The 13,076-nt window shown below is 36.1% G+C and overlaps 1 protein-coding gene across 3 annotated transcripts; it reads left to right on the top strand.

Moving 5' to 3' along the window:
- Positions 1-782: 782 nt before the first annotated feature.
- BMPR1A (bone morphogenetic protein receptor type 1A) lies at positions 783-11,308 on the top strand (the record flags this gene model as incomplete). 3 transcript variants are annotated; one of them, XM_082486754.1, is made up of 10 exons in its annotated part: positions 783-943; positions 2,875-2,977; positions 4,509-4,602; positions 5,783-5,882; positions 6,730-6,874; positions 7,592-7,778; positions 8,172-8,469; positions 9,233-9,408; positions 10,016-10,146; positions 11,183-11,308. In XM_082486754.1, the coding sequence occupies 10 exons, from the start codon at positions 798-800 to the stop codon at positions 11,306-11,308; spliced, it is 1,506 nt and encodes a 501-aa protein (XP_082342880.1). The 3 variants fall into 3 exon arrangements, with proteins under 3 accessions (XP_082342880.1, XP_082342881.1, XP_082342879.1); XM_082486753.1 differs by having other exon boundaries at positions 798-943; positions 7,586-7,778; XM_082486755.1 differs by lacking the exons at positions 4,509-4,602; positions 5,783-5,882; positions 6,730-6,874 and having other exon boundaries at positions 7,586-7,778.
- Positions 11,309-13,076: the final 1,768 nt, after the last annotated feature.

Genomic DNA, 13,076 nt, shown 5'->3' with positions numbered 1-13,076 from the left:
TTTTTTCTGGATGCTCTTCACTAAGAAGAAAACAGATGGATTTCTTTCCTTGGAATGCCTACATTCACAAAAGCACTTTAATAATATGAACTAGAACAAATGATGCTCAACTCTTCTCCTGTTGAGAAACTGAGGGATACTTGGAATGTAATTTAGCCCTATTTTTATTCTCTGAAAGCTCGTTTGTGTGGACGTTCATGTCATTTACTGAAATTTAATTTGCAAACAAGATTTACTTTAGTTCTGTTTTGAACTACTAATGTATACAGAGATCAAAAAACCCAAGAGATTTTGGAGTTATTACTGCTCTTCTATGAGACTGTGAATCCATAAAAAATTACTTCAGTTCAGAAAATTAGAAAATTGCATATTAAGTACGTCCAGTCATGCACAAAATCATACTGTTGTGGTTATCGTCGGTCAGCATTTTGGTTTTCTAAACACATGAATGAGAAAGCCTTTCTTCAGAAAATTCTTACCAGTTACATCACTACTTTTCTGCCCTACCTCAAAAAGGGAAAATATCCTCTTTCTGTTTATATTGATTATGGTTGGAAGGTCTGTTAAGATACAAAATATTTGAGCTAGGTATTTCTAGAATAAAATTATTAACTCAAATTTCTGCCGTAATCTTGGGAGTTCTTATATCTTGTGTAATTCAGTTATTTGTTATTTGTTAGCATAATTATTCTATTGTCATGTTTTGCCTGTAAAGCTCTTGAACAGTTATGAGAGATGCAAAAAAATTTATTTTTTTTTTTTATTTATTTAAATGTCCAGGTCAAAATCTAGACAGCATGCTTCATGGCACAGGAATGAAGACAAATCCTGACCAAAAGAAACAAGCAAATGGAGTAACGCTGGCTCCAGAGGACACCTTACCATTTCTTAAGTGCTACTGCTCAGGACATTGTCCAGATGATGCTATTAATAACACATGCATGTAAGTATTGCGTACAGGATAGAAGAGGCTCTTTGAAGAGGCTTATTTTTGCTCACGAGAGAGCAAACTATCTCTATAGAGTTCTGACTGAGGTTCTGTCAGGTGATTTGACTGTAATTGATGAGAAACTCGCTGGTTCTGTGGAGAGCTGAGCACTAAACCCCATAGCCATCTGTATGTAAACAATACTGCTTTCACCGTACTTTAAAACCATTTGCAACCAGTCATTTTGCCCCCAGCAACTGCTTTGAAGGACTGAGGCTTTAAGTAACCTGTAGCATTTTGTGACCGGGTGAGTACTAAATGACCCAAATCTAAACCTTCTGATATGACTACCTCCTTGCTCAGTCTAATATTTCTTCATCTGGTAGTCAAAAGGTAATATTACTAACATAGCCATTTACTGGGAATTCTTCTTGTTACATGTTCATTAGTTGTAGAGTATGAGGGAAAGGTAGGGGGAAAATAAGAAAAGCCTCTGAACATACAGGGACAGGAGGGTGGTTCTAACTTTGATAGGCAGAAGAATCCTAACAGACTCATGCACTGATTATGTGTTTGCTTAACATGTCTTTTTCATGTTGTGAAATGTCCTTCGTTTTCCTGTTTCCTCTTTGTTTCCAGTTCTATGTTTAAGGCCCTTCTGTTTTCTTCCTTAAGAATAATATAAAGATACATAATGGAAAACGTATTACTTGCTACTGTGATTTGAGTCTTTAACACGTAATATTAAGCCTCTCTAAGCTGTCACTTGACAGATAAAGCGGTTTTTGTGCAACCCAAAGAGGTGGAGTAAACACTACTATCTTTTTAAATGTAAACACAGGTAGTATTTTACAAACACAGTTTTTCACCTAGAAAATTCTCAGTTATGATCCACTATTTTGTCTTTCAATTTCTTTGATATTTATTTTTTGCCTTTTATCGCCCTCTAGTGTATGCAGTCAGTATAGGCCTTACTGATTTTTTTTTTTGCCTCTGAGCTAATGGTGGTATAGACATTATGCTGATAATAAAGGTGTTAGAGTTAGTAACACTTATGCAGTGTTCATGTGCAGGGTATTTTATGGAATTATGCTTCCCAAGTCTGCATTTATTTACATTCATTTAAATAAAAAAAATTGGCAAGCAAAAATATTTCTGGATTTGTTTTCGTTAGTGTCTGTGTTGAAAGAATGAATGAATTTTGATTTACTTAATAAAATCTTAATTTTACAGGTATTGAAAGCACATACCTACCATGGTAAATTGGTTTGGCATTCCTTAGAAATATTGTTCACATTTTCATATAGTATAGAAATCAAAGTATTTGTATAAAGAGAAAATAGAGAGTTGAAGTGCCTTTTTTTTTTTTTTTTTTTTTTTTTAAATAATCTAATCTATTTGTTACTGTTAACTTCAGCATGGATTGGGGGTTTGGGGGTTTGTTTGATTGTTTTGCCCTAAAGGCTGAATATTTGAGAGAGCTTATGTGGGGAAAGTGTGGCTGAGCTTTCGACCTTGAAATAGCCACCTTTCACATACTGGGACTTCTCTTTGAGAGTTTATCATTGCAGTTTCAAGAATCAGACACAAGTGATTTTTTTAAATCTTTTTACCCTGTAAAATTGTGGTCAGTTTAGTCAGATTTCCGCTCTTTTACCCCCTCAGTTGTTTCTGAACAACTCTGTGTGTGTGGTTGGATACGAGCAATCTTGAAGGGGGTGAGGAAGTAAAAGAAAGAATATTTGTGAGAAAACATCCCTACAGAGTTCTTTTTGAAAACACTGTTGTGGGGGGTCTTTTGTTCTCAAACTATGGTAACCGCTGTGTTAAAGAAGAATTTTTCTAGATATTGCCATTCTAGTGTTCTTAATGGGTTTGCGGTCAACTAATGCTGCATATTAAACAACAAACATGCTGGTAAAGCACTATTGATATGTTTATTCCAGAACTAATGGGCATTGCTTTGCTATCATTGAGGAAGATGAACATGGAGAACCCACACTTGCTTCTGGCTGCATGAAGTATGAAGGTTCAGACTTCCAGTGCAAGGTAAAAAAAATGAGATATCATTAAAACTTAAGGTTTACATGGAGATTATGTATGGAAACTGTATAAGCAGTTTAAATGTCTGTAGTTTACAACTGCAGTCATAGAATTTTGCATGTTTCCATTTACCACTGAGGAGAACGGGACTGAACAATCATGGGTGAGTAGTGACAGAAAGGGCACTTAATGGTGTTTGAGCAAAGATTGGAATAGACTTATGGCTTGTTGGAGTTCTCTGCAAGTATCTGTAAGGCACTGACAAAACGAACAGAGGACATCAGCCTTTTACTTCTGTCAGTTGTTTCCTCAGTTGAAGAGACAACTTTATAGTCAGCCTAATTTATCTGAGTAGTTTATGTTCTAATACAGAATTTCTTGATTAATTTGGAATTTCGTGGTTTCTTCAGCTCGTTTGACAGAAGACCATAATCATAAGGAATTGTCTTCACAGATGACACAAGAGCCCCTTAAAGTTTCATGAACACGTACACGGTTTATCAAATGTGTATGTTTTCCTGTCCAGCATACAACTTTTTTTTCCTTTCTAGGAGACTTATGTGTCGTTAATTGCATGAGTATAACTTGCTTTTGATTTAAAGAGGTATAATTAAGCAGACGGCTGCCTTTAGAATTTCTTTAGCTGTTACAAAAGTTGGAACTGAAAACACAGTTAAAGCAAGGACTTGTTTAGAAGGCAGGGATGTAACACTAGCTAGGCAACTGAATATTGCCTTGGAAGACTGAATTTTGCCTTTTCTTTTGTCACATTGCTTACATTAAACAAAGCTTTCAGGGGTAATCACCAGCTGGGTTGCTTGCCTTTGGGGTTTTTTTTGTTTCCTTTCCAAAATGCTGTCACTGTTTTGGATGCTCAATTTTAAATCTTTAGGACTTGCGTTTCTGTATAATGTAGTTGTTAGTAGCACTGCTTTTTGGAAGCATTGTTGACTTCAGTTATAGCTGTGAATATTTAGGGTTACTGCAAATCAGACCTGAGGTGTCATGATGACCTCCTGAAATTGTTCTTGTATTTATATTAGCGTCTTACCTTCAGATTAATTTTTGTGCCCCTCCATCTTTTATGTGGTGCACTGAAGATGTGTTTGAAGCTAACAGTGCTACTACGATGAGTGCTAGAGAATAACTTCTAAAAGAATTGGGGTTTTTTTGTCTTAAGAGCAGTATTTACTTAATGTGCAATTAACTGCTCTTGACCAAGCTTAAAAATTTTGCAATGTATGAAATGGCAAATGGGAACCATCTCTTTCTGTGCACCAAGTAAAAAAGTTCCATGAAAAATAAAAAAAATGTGGACGTAGAACATATGCACCCAAAGAGATTAGAATGGTGCTTGTTTTCCACTGTGAAGTCGTCTCTTACATTAAATGGTGAGGTTGAATTGTGTGTGGTTTGTGGTTTTTTTTAAATAAAATAGCTTAAACTTCTGTCTGTGCTGTGTTGTATCAGTAGTGTCACCTGTCCCCATCCTGGCTGATCACTTCAAAATCTGAATGTTTATTCAATTCTTCAACAGGACTCACCTAAAGCACAATTACGTCGAACAATTGAGTGCTGTCGGACTGACTTCTGCAATCAGGATTTACAACCAACGTTACCACCACTTGATAGTACAGGTAAACAGCTCCTAGATGTTCACACTGCTACTAAATAAATGCTATGTGGATTTGATTCTTCCTGATGAACAGAAAAAAAAAAAAAAGGAGAAAATGTAATTACAGTATTGCACGGATCTATTTTTTCCTTACTAAGTAATTTTGATGTAAAGCTCTGTACTACATGTCATACTCTATTTCCAGTTTTCCTGTTCTGCCACGTCCAAGTTAATCTTTTCCTCCATCAGTCACTCACAGTGTTTTTATTCTCTTACTCAGTTTGCTCATATCTTGATCTGCATGTGATCTTTTGATCCTGTTTTATTCTGTTTCCACAGCCTGTTATCTTTTCTTTTAAAAATTATTTTCTTGACATGTGCTGTACTTTGGCCATGATAAATGTATCTTAAAAATTTAAGCATTCTGACATTAACTGTTATCTACTGTAAATTCATTCTTTTCTTTCTTTTGTTCCCAGTGAAAAGAGTTTATATTTTCATGCATTTTCACTCATTTATTGCTAGACAAGTTGTACTGGTTTAAGTGTTGCTTAATACCTTCTCAGAATCTTACTGCTGTAAATCCTTCATTTCTGTTTCTAAGAACAAACTAATAAGAGTCAACCAAGCCCAATGACTCAGAAATCTCAAGTTAAATCCTTTTGTTGTTGTTGTTGTTGTTGTTGTCGTCACCCAAATGAAATTATTTCTACTTTTCTGATGTAAATACTTACTTTGATACTAAAACACTATAAATTTTGTGTAATTTCTTATGAACTGATATGTTATGTGCATCAGCTGTCTAGTTCCTTTCTGACCTTTGGCAAGACTACTGTCACAGAATCACAGAATGGTTGAGGGTTGTACAGGACCTCTGGAGATCATCTAGTCCAGTCCCCCTGCAGGACCACCTAGAGTCAGTTACACAGCACCATGTCCAGACAGCTTTGGAATATCTCCGAGGAGGGAGATCCCACCCTGTACCAGTGCCTGATCCTCCTTGGGCACCCTGTACCAGTGCCTGATCACCCTCGGAGTAAAAAAGTGTTTCCTGATATTCAGACAAAACCTTCCGTGTTTCAGTTTGTGCACATACATATACACAGTATATGAAAATATCATACCTAAATAAACTGTTTTCAATAGATGTTTAATTAATAGACTTTGGAAAATTAACTACTTTTTTTTTTAAATAGATGGACTTTTTGATGGCAGCATTCGTTGGATGGCAGTGCTGATTTCTATGGCAGTCTGCATAATTGTCATGATCATCTTATTTAGCTGCTTTTGTTACAAGTAAGGAAAGTGCTTTCTTAGTTCGCAAAGTTTTTAATTTCCCAAATGAGTGTGAACAGAACAGTTATTTTGTAAATGTACTCAGTTAATCGTATGTATTTCTGACAAAAATAGATTGCAAGTAAAACTGTTTTAATTTCACATTTCTGTAGATAGCAGTTTGCATCGCTTGGTAAAATGAATTCTTCACAGCATAGAATTTAAGTGAATTTGATCCTTTTCTCTGGCTACAAAGTATTTACAGTTTTCTAAGCTACATATAACTTTAGTGCTATAGCATCCAGTAAACAGGAATTTTGATAGTTAAATTACATCTATTTCTGAGATTTACCTTTGTGAAGTGCTTTTGCAAACCTATAGGGACAAGGGTTTGTTTTATAAACTTCTCCTTTTTCTGTTTGTGTTTCAAAATTAAATAATTGACGAGCTGAGCTATGGCAATTAATGCAGGTGCAGTTCAAGAGACTATGCCTGCTTCTGTCAGCTCCAGTCCTGTGCTGGAGAGCTGATCATTGTTCTAGCAGTTTCAGTAGAAATGTGCGTGTGCCAGCCTCATCTGCCATGGTTCAAGGTTCAATTTGTTACTTTAAACCAAAACGAGTGATGTTATGCTCGTAACACTGGCAGTGGCCTGCGTATTAAAACTGCTGTTTTTCCACCTGACTCATAATAAACTGACATGCCTCTACATGTATTACAACAACTTCTTAATATTAAAAAACTTTCTGAAAAAAATTGTACAGTAAAAAAAAAAAGCTATTTAAATAGCTTTCTGCCTAGCTCAATTTTCTGCATATTTTGAAGAGTGTTTTGGAGTTCAGCTTAACTTCTCCTGTTATTTTTGCAGGCATTACTGTAAGTCGATGGCAAAGAGGCACTGTTATAATCGTGACCTGGAACAAGATGAAGCGTTTATTCCAGCTGGGGAGTCATTAAAAGACCTTATTGACCAGTCACAGAGTTCTGGGAGTGGATCAGGACTACCGTTGTTGGTAAATCATAAACTAAGATTTTTCTTTGCTGAACTCCATCCAATATAAAGTTTGGTTTGTACCTATTGTGTAGAATAAAGCAGTTTATCCATAGAGTATGTTAATTATTTTACATGCAATTACCGTGAAACATATAGTACAAACTAAACATGTACAAAAGCCCATCTTGCACATAACTAAAATGAAGTGCAAAATTAGATTATATGGTAGGAAGTCTGTTGGCATCAGCAAAAATTAAAGAAAAACTAGAACCTACAGACATTAAGATAAAAATGCAATGAGTGGACCAGTATCGAATTGAGTGAACTCAGATATATTTTTTTCCTTCGTGTCCACTGTCCAATAAAATAGATTTGCGTTTTATTGGCTGATTCATAATTTTTGATTCACCATCCTATATAATACTTGCATGAAAATTAGCCAGTGAGACACATGACTGTAGTTCTTTATAAAATAGAATTGCAAGAGAATGCATCTCAAATAAGAAGTTGAGCTGATTTAATCTTTCGGTGTTTGCTATACAATTCTAACTCGGAGGCAGCAATGAGTTTGCAATGGGAATAATGGAAAATAATATAGAACAAATTTTACGATGGGATCAAAATTCAAAGCAATCCAAGCTTGAGAAGCAGCTTGTCCAGGTGCTTTTGGTTGATCTCCTCCACCTTCCCCTCATCTTTTTTCTTTTTTTTTTTTTTTTTTCTTCCCTAGGTTCAGCGCACTATTGCCAAACAAATTCAGATGGTGAGGCAAGTTGGAAAAGGACGATATGGTGAAGTGTGGATGGGTAAATGGAGGGGTGAAAAAGTCGCAGTGAAAGTGTTTTTCACCACAGAAGAAGCCAGTTGGTTCCGAGAAACGGAGATTTACCAAACTGTCTTAATGCGTCATGAAAACATCCTTGGTAAGGAAGCAGTATATTGTTTGGCTACTGGAGGGCTCATGTGAAGGCGAAGGAGGAGAGTAGTTCTTAGTGGGTGGCTTGAGGGTTATATGTCAGCTCCTCTGGAATAACCAGCTGGGTGTCCCTTAATGTAGGCTAATAAAATGTTATTAAAAGGGTAGAATCTTGCTGCTCTTGGTTGGAAATGTGTCTGCAATCTCTTTGCTGGAAGATCAGAATGGTAACCTCATGTATAGTTGAAATCTAAGCTTTTATATTATTCGTTTTCATAAGGGTAACAGGTATCCTTTGATACAGTCCACGACAATATAGCTTTAGGAATTCTTACTAAATCTGTTGCATAAAAAAAAAATATGTACAAATAAATTATAACTTTGCTTATGTATTTTGTAGGTTTCATAGCTGCAGATATTAAAGGCACTGGCTCCTGGACACAGCTTTACTTGATTACGGATTATCATGAAAACGGATCTTTGTATGATTTTCTGAAATGCACTACGCTAGACAACAGGGCTCTCCTCAAACTGGCGTATTCTGCTGCATGTGGTCTGTGCCATCTACACACAGAAATTTATGGGACACAAGGCAAACCTGCTATTGCACACAGGGACCTGAAGAGTAAAAACATCTTGATAAAGAAAAATGGAACCTGCTGCATTGCTGACTTGGGTCTTGCAGTCAAGTTTAACAGGTAGATGAACAAATGCTCTGTAGTGGGAAAACTTTCATATAATTCTTTTTTAATGCGCAAGATGCCCAGTTTAAAAGGAAGATGGAGTCATTTGGTTGCATGCTTTCAGGTTTTTTCATTTTTGAGAGGAAAATGCTGTTCTTCCTTTGAATGCTGGTAAGCATCAAGATGAACATAGGTTGTTAAGAGAACAATGAAAAGACTCTTCTTGTGGAAAATAGAAGTAGCTTTATAGAGGAAAGCGAGAGGAGACTAATTTATTTGTTATTCAACACAAGCCTTTCATAGTAATGACTATCATGTAATTTCATTATAAATTATCTCATAGAAAATTTGAACAGTGCAAAGGGAGTTGAAACTTAATTGAAAAGGTAATACTATAATAGTATTATTGAATACTTTTTTAAGTTCAACAGAGTTGTCTCTTGCTACAATAGAGCCTGAAAGAAAGCATAAGCCTCTGCAAATAATTTTCTGAGTTGTTACCAAATATACTTATCTTTGTAATATTTAATTCAGTTTTTTCATATGTGTTTTCGGTGTCTTGCAAAAGAAGCAGTAAACTGTCAACTTCCATACTCACTATCGTTTTTCTAAATAATCTTTTTCAGGGAGGTACAATGTATTTTAAGTGTATTATTGAGAGGGAAAGAAAAGAAAGAATTTAATTTGTAAATGGGAACTTTGCAGTGTAGTGATTGCATCATACAGGATTTCATACCATGTCTTCACAATTCACTAACTTCCTAATATTTTCATATAGTGACACAAATGAAGTTGATGTTCCCTTGAATACTAGAGTGGGAACAAAACGTTACATGGCTCCAGAGGTCCTAGATGAAAGCCTGAATAAAAACCATTTCCAACCATACATCATGGCTGACATCTACAGTTTCGGGCTGATCATTTGGGAAATGGCTCGGCGCTGCGTCACAGGAGGTAAACTTTTAAATATTCTATATAAAATCTACCAAGCTCTTGTCTCACTTTAACAATACTTCTCCAGGAAATAATATAACAAGCCCGCTATATCAACAGGCCTGCATTCTTTAAAAGTAGCAGTAACAGTCTGTCCAGAGTACAGATTGAAAAATCACTGAACTGTTAGATTGTTACGGTGAAGCATCTCAAGCTTTTTTTCCTTGCTCAGAAAGACTGATCCTTCCTTGTCTTTCACTCTTCTTTTGTGACCTTATAGATCTTTACTTTTATTCTCTTCTTCCATCCTTCCGTCTTACACTTTCCCCCTGTTTCTTTGTAGCATGTGGTAGGTTAGAAGATGTCAAACTCTACATTGGGTATCAAAGACAAAGGGACTGCAAGGAATTATTGTAGCTATTAATATTCATAATATTGGAGCTTTTCTATTAAATGTCTGATTGTTAGAGTGAAATTTCTTCGGTTTTTATCACAGTATAACACTGGCATGTTTGCCTTGGTGCAAAATTGAGTCAACTTTTGCTCCTGGCTAAGGAAATCTCAAGAGTAGATAAATTAAATCTATGTATTTTTTTAATGGTTCTTGATCTTTCACAATTATCTCCAGGTATTGTTGAAGAGTATCAGTTGCCATATTATGACATGGTGCCAAATGATCCATCCTATGAGGACATGCGAGAAGTGGTGTGTGTCAAACGCCTACGCCCAGTAGTATCGAATAGATGGAATAGTGATGAAGTGAGTATGCTGAAAGGAAAAATTAGTTCAGTTTGTTCATTAATGCGGAAGGGTATTTTAATTTTTAAAATAATAAAACATTGTAAAATAGGGAACACATTCAGACATCCTGATATTTTTAAAACCTCACAGCAACAATAGGAGAAAGTCACGTTTGAAATCAACTCAAAATACCACATTTTTTATGTATCTTTTCAGTGGGAATATACCCTTAAGGAGCATCCAACTGTATGAATGCTGCTCTAACTGAGCTCTTTGTAAATAGTGGAATATTTTCAGAGTTTTGATTGGAGCTAAAACCGAAATGAGTTTTTAATTGCTTTTATGAGTCTTAATGTATAGCATACTGATTTGTCGCTTAAGGTAGTTCATGGAATATGAAGCGATTTCACTGTGTTTGTAGATTTCTTTTTTGTTTGTTTGTTTTTTAACGTATGTTCTAGGGCAAACTATGATGTAACTGAAATACTAAATCCAAATGTGTTTCTAAAGGGCCACAGCTTGAACATAGTAACTATTTCACATAGCAGGCTCCGTATGCCATCCCTTTGCTTCCCCAAATCCTTGATTTCTTTTAGGAGTTCCCAGTTTTTTCCGTATTATTTTTTGACTGCTGGAAAAAGTTTTGTCACGTCTTCATTTTCAGTGAAAAAGTTCTGTACAGTCTTTTTGCCATATATATGGACATTTTTCTTCTTATTGCTACCATTTTTGTACCGCTGTTTTTGAGTTGTAATGATAAGTTCTGGTAATGCTTCTTTGTGAAACTAAAGAAACACTTCAGTTAATTCCAGTTACTGTAATACTAGGCAGTGAAGGGGAGGAAACAGGAGGATTGGGACATGGCTGTTGGTTTGGGGTTTTTTCTAGTTGATCTATTTGTAATAGTTCTCCATCAGCAATTTTGCAGAAAATGTAGAAGTTGCACATTTGGACTTCAGAGTTCTATGATTTGGGCTTGACAGCGAACCAAAATTAGACACCTGTCAGTTCTGTCAGTTGTTACAATGCTGTTCCTTTGTTTCTTATTTTGCAGTGTTTAAGAGCAATATTGAAATTAATGTCTGAATGCTGGGCTCATAATCCTGCCTCGCGGCTCACTGCCTTGAGGATCAAGAAGACACTTGCCAAGATGGTGGAATCACAAGATGTAAAGATTTGACATAGTAAATTGACTTTGGAGAGCAAAGCTGGACTCCTAGATCTTTTCACTCAAAAGTGGGTGAGACCTATGTGGAAAGAGGAAATAACTGAGATTCAGTGTATTTTCTCAGCACACTTCTACAGGCTGCTAATCAAATCTTTCAGTACTTCATAGACTGTGATACTGAGAGTCTCTACACACTACATGCTACGTAAACGGACAGCCTTGATAAAGTACACGTTTTGTTTTTGTTTGAGCTGCATTGAGACTTCAGTCATACTTAGTGAGTCTCCAGTAAAACTCTGGGTACTGAATTGAATGTTCAGATTACAGTGCTTTCTGTGAAAGCCTAACAAGCTATATGGATTCAACAGAGATGGAGAATATAAGCTTTTTTTTTGCTTTCTACCTGATAAAACATAGTCAATCCATACCGAGTTTTTGTGAAACAGCCTGTAGGTTATGAATCTGTTTGTGATACTACTCAGTTTAACAGTTCTTTATGTGTTTATGCGTGTGCCAGGATTATTTTGCTGTCATTTGGAATGGATAAGAAACCATTTAAATGAACAAAGTTTTATGGTCAGGGCTCCATGCATTTTGGGGCTCCACAATTAGAGATTTGCTACAGAATTTACTCCTTGCCATTAAGTTATCTTCCAGAATCTCCTTTTTAATTTTATTTCTATTCTTGTTTTGGTCACAAGGAGAACTGCAAAAACATGAACCATTAATACATTAAGGCATACCTACCTGAGTCTGTAGAGACCTTGAAACAATCTCTTTTAGAGGTATAGACTGCCTTGGTCATCTCACTTACAGTCTAGGTGGCTCCATAATTGGATGACTATGAAGTTTGGCATATTTTTCACAATGCCACATGCAACCAGTGTTTTTGCTGTAGAATACTTAACATCTCAACAGAAAGACCATTGCTGGTGTGTTTTGCCGTTCTACTTTATTGGGACTCACTGGTAGGTGTCTGTCGTGCTCTGAACTTTTTTCCATACAGGAGGGAATCAGTCAGCTGTAGGAGCATGCTTTTTCATCATTTGACAAAACTAGGCAGAAGATAAGTTTTGAAAGGCTTGAGAACAAGTCTAGTTTACAGACACGAAAGAGGGAAGGCAGGAGACACAGGCCAGGCACTTGGAAGATTAGAGAATACGGTAAAGGTCAAGGCCAGGAAAACTGCATGTGTGAATTGTTGAAGATAAGATCCACAACGTGCAGAAGATTTTGAGCTGGCTTGCCCTGATATAAATGCAGGAGGCCACATCTGTGGGCCACTTCGTGGACAGTTACAGAATTTAATATTTGAGACAAGGTAAATCAGTGGGTGTTTTAAGTTCTAGTTAGGCACATTTGGGAGGAATGGCATTGAAAGATAATTCATGAAGATAAGTCAAGATAATTGCAAAATTTGGTCCTATTGTGCCAACTGTTTGGCGTGCACAGGAAACTGCAGTTCCCTCCTTTTCTTCACTGATCCAGACAAGTTGCTTAAAAACCAGAACCCCTCCATGAGGTTACTGTAAGGCAGGATTACTGATTTATAACTCCTTTGGCACTTCTACTTTGAAGTTAGAAAATAGTACCGTAACTCAAGTTGAAGCTTCAAATGCGTGAATCATCCGAAGAATGAACACACAGTATTGGAACCATTGAACCATTGAACTTATTTGATAATTTAAGTGCCTATAACTTTGTACTGTAAATCTTGTTCTAGATAACTTTAAAAAGGGAAGTTATTTATATGGTGTGTTTTGTGCTTTGGTAAAAAAAA

Source organism: Vanellus vanellus, assembly GCF_965231255.1.
Source record: "Vanellus vanellus genome assembly, chromosome: 7".
Classification (NCBI taxonomy): domain Eukaryota; kingdom Metazoa; phylum Chordata; class Aves; order Charadriiformes; family Charadriidae; genus Vanellus; species Vanellus vanellus.
This window is presented reverse-complemented; position numbering and strand designations above follow the sequence as displayed.